General features: G+C 57.1%; 1 protein-coding gene across 1 annotated transcript; it reads right to left on the reverse strand.

Moving 5' to 3' along the window:
* Positions 1–2,311: 2,311 nt before the first annotated feature.
* On the reverse strand, positions 2,312–6,414 carry LOC103913696 (heme-binding protein 1-like). Its single transcript, XM_009320223.1, has 4 exons — positions 6,352–6,414; positions 3,572–3,713; positions 3,249–3,432; positions 2,312–3,093 (listed from the first exon to the last, which is right to left on the reverse strand). Exons 1-4 carry the CDS (start codon positions 6,412–6,414, stop codon positions 2,919–2,921), a joined length of 564 nt encoding a protein of 187 aa, XP_009318498.1. The 3' UTR covers positions 2,312–2,918.
* Position 6,415: the final 1 nt, after the last annotated feature.

The following is a 6,415-nucleotide window of genomic DNA, read 5'->3' on the forward strand; positions in this document are numbered from 1 at the left end:
GCGGGGGACGAGGGTCGCGCCAGCAGTCTCTGGGCCGGCCGGCTGGGACCCCCGCGCCGCAGGGCGCGGGGACCCCCTGCGCCCGCCCGCGGCAAGCCCCAACATGAGGTGTCCGGAGCATCGAGGAGGCGACAGAGCTCCCCCTCCCGCCAAGGGGCTCCTCACGGACGGGCTGTTTGTTAAACTGATGGGAGAAGTTCCCCATCTGTACCGCTGTTGAGAGACCCTGTGAAAGCACAGGGGCACCTGGGAGCCAGGAGTTCTGCACCCCACTATGGGCAGAGGGCTGGACACGCAGCCCCAGCTGCGCAACACATTGCCTGCTCCTCCACATCGCCCAAAGTCGGGGCACAGCAGTGCAAGCCGGCCTGACCCACCTGCATGGCGCAGGCTGGAAGCCTCCCTGCCCGACCGAAGGCCTCCCAGGGGGCGCGAAGCCCCGCCGCCGCGGGGGCAACTGCTCTGGCAGTTGCAGCTCTGAACACCAGCTTTCCAGCCGTTTTGTTGAGCCTCCAAAATGCCGGCTGCTTCTGGTACCGCGTGGAAGACTCACCATCAGACACCCCTCAGCATCCCCGAGAGCGCTGCTGCATCCATCACAGAGGATGCTGAAGCCTTGACTCAGCAAAGCCTGTGGCACAGGATCGGAGCATGCCTGCTGCCCTGCGTGGCAGTGCCAGCCTGGAGCTGCAACAGAAGCCCCTGCCATTACCACCTCCAGCAGGGCCTAGGAGACCACGGAGCTGCCCCAGCGGGGCGCGTGGCTGTGCGGCTTTGCCAGTAGCCGCAGACCAGTCCTCTCTCATAGGGAAGCCACCACTTCCTGTCACTGAAAGCTGTTCTAGTTGTGGTTGGGGACCAAGCAGCCTCAGAGGAAGTGGCAGCCTATCAGCCAGCTCTAGAAAGCAGGTTTTACTTCCACCTGCAAGCTCAGGGCAAGCAAACAAAGCAGCTGATGTGTAGCAAGAGGAAGGGTCTCTGGTCCCACATACGCTGGCTGACTTTGCTCTCCCACTGACGCTGAAGCCACCTGATCCCAGCCTCACATAAGGGAATTGCTTCTCCTTCCCCAGGAGGGAAGTGAGCACAGCACTGCTGATCCAGGTATGGCCACTCTTATCTGAGGAGCACTTGCCACATCAGCCCTCAGAGCTGCAGGCTGTCACAGCACCTCCCCAGCCCTACCTGCTTTTAGTGCCCCAGGGACAAGAACTGCACCACAAGATACCCAGGAAACCCCTGTCTGCTCCTGCTGTGCTTGCCCAGACTCTGCCTGAAGCTACCTTGCTCCCTTGAAGAGGAGGGTGTAACATGCTCGGCTCTGTTCTCCCCATAGCCACAGGCTGGGCAGCCAGGCTCCCTCGTTGCCAGGGGGGCAAGCCAGCCTGGACAGGGCAGTGAACGGCATCTGACTGGAGAATTGAGTGGCAGAAGCCACCTGCACTGCTAGGGCAAATGAGACCACGGAGCTGGCCCTGGCCTTAACCCCCTTCCCTCCCTCTGTCTTCATTGTAGGGCCAAAGGGCCAGAGCCAGAGTTTGAGCAGCAGCAGCAGCAGGAGGTGAGGCACACAGCACACCTCCAGTTACAGCAGGAAGAAACTCCTTGGCACCTGGGTGAGAAGCAGCCAGAAGTCCTTCCACACCGAGCCAGTTAAGCACATCCCTGCAAAAGTACACCAGTTCCTGCAGCAAACCAGCATGATGGGCAGTCACATTCGAACTCTCAGCCCCCAAGATCAGATGCCCGTGTACAGTACAGTCAAAGGAGCCAATTTTTTGCACAGGGGAAAAATGAGGCTAGAGCAGACCCCATCCAACAGAAAACCACCTTACCTGCAGGGGAGTGTGGCCACAGTTGTTTGTAGCAGCAATTTAAGCAGCCTGTGCAGCAAAGCAGAGGCTGTGCTTGGCTGAACATGAGGCCATAACCTGGGCAAACATTAGAGCCCTTCTAATTAGCCACAGCTTTGCAGCCTGGAGCATCTTGAGGAGGGAGAGAGCAAGGCTCTTCCCAAGCCAACCTGGGCACCCCCCATCCCCGCCATCAGTGATCTGCAGCTGCAGTGGTTTGAGCTGGGTTTATTTACTGTTGGCACTGCCAGCTTCCCACAGGAAAGCATGACGGTATTCATGGATGTGAAACTCACTGATCAATGCACAACACAACACACAGCGGTGCCACTGCTGCTGCTGTCAGGACCTGTCCCTCTCAGCTTGCAGCAGGTCCGCGAAACAGCACCCACAACTGATGGACAAAGGCTGCCAGTGCTCCGGTCCTGGCTGAGGGATGGTGAGTGACAGCCAGGGAGGCACCCCAGCAGGAAACGTTCAGGATCCACATCTCACTTGTGGCGAGCCCTTTTCCCCCTTGAACCCCACTGTCCCTGTAGCAGCATTTCAGTGGCTCTGTTCGGGACAGGCAGCCATTCCCACAGGAAGCAGGCCAGAGCCCAGGCAGAGCCCCACACCTCATACACAGTCATTTGCCTTCTAGACACCATCAGCTTGTGACTCTGCCAACCACAAGCCCCACTAGCATGCCTGGCACAGCTCTGCAAACCCAGCTCAGAGCTGAGAGGAGCCCAGGTCAGGCTAGCACATTGCACAAGCCCACACAGTTACTGCCTTACGTACGAGCCCCCACGACGTGCTTCCCACCAGAAGCCTGCTGCAGAGGCTCTCCCCAGTGCCAGCTCCAGCCTCAGCTGGCCCCTGCGGGGGCAGGTGAAGTGCAGACCAGGCAGGTTTCCCCCTGGCTGGGCCCTTGCGGGGCAGAGTGCAAACCCACCCCGCAGTCTCCTGGTCTGTCATTTTGTGGGTGAATGGTGGGTCAGGATGTGCATTCGTCTCCTTTGGGTCAGAACTGCCATCTACACCAGGTCCAGTCGCAGGACGGTTTGCCGTCACAGAGGGGACTCACTCTGCTCGGCAGATGAACCAGATCTCATTGCGACGCTGAGGGATGCTGGGATTTTCATAAGCAGCCACGATGTAGGCTTCCCGGAGCACAGTGTCTGTGGAGCCCAAGAGCTCCCAGAAGAGACTGATCTCTCGTAGAATCGTCTCCTCAGTGGTCATCCCATAGAAAACCCTGCAGCAAAGGTAGCAACGTAAGCAACAGAGCCAGCACATTCCCCCTTCCCACAGCCAGGGCTCCCATCCCTCTGCCCAAGGAACCACAGCAGCCATGCAGGGAGTTCATACACCTCTGCTGAGCTGAGAAAACACTTCTGGTGCTGGGGTCACCTGGTTATAACCCGGAGCGGTGCCCTCTCAGTGATGTGGATTTCAGGGTCCATGGGAACAGGGGGGTTTTGCTGGAACTCTCCCGGGAGATAATAGGCAGTTATGACCTCACGTTCCAGCTCGGTCCCCTCCTTGGTCAGGTGGATTTCATTGAGCACTGGGACTGTCATGCCCAGATAGCAACCTGGAAGGTAGGAAGGCAGTGGGCACAGTGAGGCGGCTGGGTCAGTGGCAGCAGCCCTCCTCCCCACTCCAGAGGAACAGTGGCAGGGCCCTCCCTCTGTGCAGCCTGCCAGCCCCCTTCAGCCCCTGCCTGCACACACCTACAGAGTTGTCCTTGCAGATGTAGCGCATGAGCTTCATGAAGCTCATGGAGATGCTCTGCTCATACATGGGCTCCCCCTTGGTGACACACGCCCACTTCCCAGCTGGGTACCACCGCTCCTCGTAGGCTGCTTCCTCGCACTGAAATAGGCCACAGACAAGCCAGGTCAGAGTTAAGCACACTGACAACGCTGCAGCACTTGGGTGGCAAAACCAACACGGACAGGCAGGAAGTGGGGAGACGGGACCCAGCCAAAATGAGACCCCCTGCTAGTCAGTGATTGGCAGGGGAGGCTGGAGAAGGCAAGGGGAACTGGCGTCACACGCACCTCAGACAAGGACACTTAACAGCACCAGGCAAAAGTCAGCAAAAGGAAGAGCACAGACAGGGGACAGGGTGCAGGGAGGCTTGGAGGCTCCTGGCATGCACAAGGAATGCAGCACATCCTCAGCAGGGGGCACAGGACTTTCTGCTCCTCTCCAGTAGCTGTCCTGCCTACTCACAAGGATGTCCCCGATTCCAGGCACCCAAAGGCCTCCAGTAAGGTTGACGTGATTCTCAGGTGCAGTGCCTTTTTCCCCAGAGCACTGCATGCACAGAGGATAACAAGCAAAAAGCCTCCTGCCAGTAGAAGGGAAAGTCTGGCAGAAGAGCTCTAGCACCCAGAAGAGCTGTGAAGGTTGGAACAAAACTCCTCTCAGATCCTTTTGCCATACCAAGAAGTGACAGGCGGAAGAAGAGACGTGAACCCAGCTGGTGCAGAGGGAACAGCTTTGTGGGATGGGTCAGAATCTCTATTTCCAGCACAGATGCCCAGTCCTCTGGACAAACCCAACACAGAAGGGGGGCAGGGGGAGCGGGGAAATTGCATCTGGATCTGCTCATAGTTCAGCTCATGGCATGGTTATAACCACAGGTACCGCACAAAGAGGGGCTGGGAAGTTGTAGCCAGCACCTATCTTCCTGCTCTCAGCTTGTTCTTCAGCCAGATTAAAGCGGTCATGAGACAACCTTGTTTCACAGAGCTCAGGGCACCTCTCCAAACTTCTGTGCTCCACAGCTGTGCTGGCAGTGAGTGAGCCAGGAAGTTGCGACCAGCTTCAACACTGAGTGCAGCCTCCCTGTGCCTCCACCCCAATCAGGTCTCTACTCAGAAGGCCAAACCAAAGGCAGAAGGAAGGCATCTGGGCTGCTCGTGTGCATCAGTGGGGTGCCAGGAAGAAGACTGCCCCAAAACACTGCATGCCTGCTATTGTCCCACCAAGGAAACCAGAGCAAGAGCATTTTCTAAGCAAGGAAACCACCAGTCCCTCTAGACTATTTGCTGCTCTCATCTGCCACACCATCTGCGAATAAACCTATCAATCCAGCAAGGCATGGTGTCTGGTCCTTCCACAGCGTGATCCTTATATTAAGCACCACCATTCTAGAAGATGAGACTTGACCAAGAGAAAGAGGGAAGATGCTTCACACAGATCCAGTGGCAACAGGTTCCTGCAATGTGAGCTGGGGAATTTGACCGAGTACTGACAGAGCAAGGCTCTGTAGGTGGCATAATAATTCGCTTGCCTCCAAGAGGATGAAGGCTGGTAGCACTGACAGCTCAGGAGGAGCAACCAAATACTACTGACCTGCCCGAGCCTGGGAAATGTGTCCTTAAGGGCCCCAGCTCCGGAGTCCCCTCAGCGCTCCTACCTCCTCAACCAGCCCCAGAGTCAAACTCCAAGAATCTTCCTCAGGCCCAGAGGGGATAGGGGATGCCAATAGCAACAAAAGATCTTTAGGCTCCACAAAGTCTTGGGGTCCCATTCCTGCCTGGGACCGGCATAGGTAGAGAAGAGCCCAGACTAAGTCCCTGGGACCCAGAAGAACTGGGGAAGAGGGAGTGTGGTGAAGCCCCAGTTCAGAGCTGTACAACCCACATGCTCAGACATGTTTTACAGGCAGGAGTGCTGGACCTCAGCCCAGAAGAAATTGGTTAAGTTCTCTTCGTATAGAGGACAATTGGACAGATGTCTTCTTAGCAGGAAGCCCAACCAAGCCTGCAGAGACACAGGAACCAGTCTGACAAGCGCTTCTTCACAGTTATTTCTCAAAGCTCAGAAGCACCCTTTCGTGCGAGAGATGAGCGGAGGTGTGCAACTTAGCCAGCAAGAAGAGATCTTCAGGCAGAAGATGTTTGGATTGGCAGTTGTGACAAACAACAACACACGCCCAGGTCTGACAGCCAGGGACACAGGCCCTGTGTTCCCCATAGAAGCGTCCTTATCTTGTGCCAGGTGAGATCTCCAGCTCAATCAGTAGCCACGTAACTAGCACAAACACAAACCCAGCAGGACTTCGAGCTATGCAACAAGGTGTTTTGAGCAAGGCAAGGAGCAGGCTCCGAACTGAAAATTCGCTCTCTTGGATGTGCCCACCCCAGCAGAGGATAGGTTGGTAAAGGAGGCAGCTGGAAGCCAGGAGACCAGAGAAAGCAGGAAGACTAGTCCAATTTTAAAATAAAGGCTGAGAAGTTGAGCATTGCCGTTACTCTGCGTAGGAGAAGATGCAGGAATGGCAGAATGCTGCAGCAATCCAGAGCTGCCATCCTGGCTGCAGCGCTTCTGCAGAAACCCCTCTGCAAGGCCGGTGTGCCCAAGCCGACGTGTGGCCGCCTTCTCTGCAAGGAAGGCGCTCTTCCTGCCCCCCAGGCTGGCGGCAGCACCCGCACCACCAGCCTCACCACCGGCAGGCAGCGGACCAAAGCCTGGGCGCGCAGGGAGGAGCAGGCCTCACCTTCTCATGCTGCGAGAGGGTAACGTACGGCACGGGCTCACGAGCCTGGCTGTGCCGGGTCATC

This window comes from Pygoscelis adeliae, unplaced genomic scaffold (assembly GCF_000699105.1).
Source record: "Pygoscelis adeliae isolate BGI_AS28 unplaced genomic scaffold, ASM69910v1 Scaffold673, whole genome shotgun sequence".
In the NCBI taxonomy this organism is placed as follows: Eukaryota; Metazoa; Chordata; class Aves; order Sphenisciformes; family Spheniscidae; genus Pygoscelis; species Pygoscelis adeliae.

Bases quoted from the DNA above. Each gene is read 5' to 3' on its own strand.
- LOC103913696 (XM_009320223.1), bottom strand. From the start codon at position 6,414: ATGACCCGGCACAGCCAGGCTCGTGAGCCCGTGCCGTACGTTACCCTC. The intron at 3,714-6,351 runs GTGAGGCCTGCT...GGCCTATTTCAG, and splicing joins CCCTCTCGCAGCATGAGAAG to TGCGAGGAAGCAGCCTACGA. The intron at 3,094-3,248 runs GTGACCCCAGCA...CCTTTGCTGCAG, and splicing joins CCGCTCCGGGTTATAACCAG to GGTTTTCTATGGGATGACCA.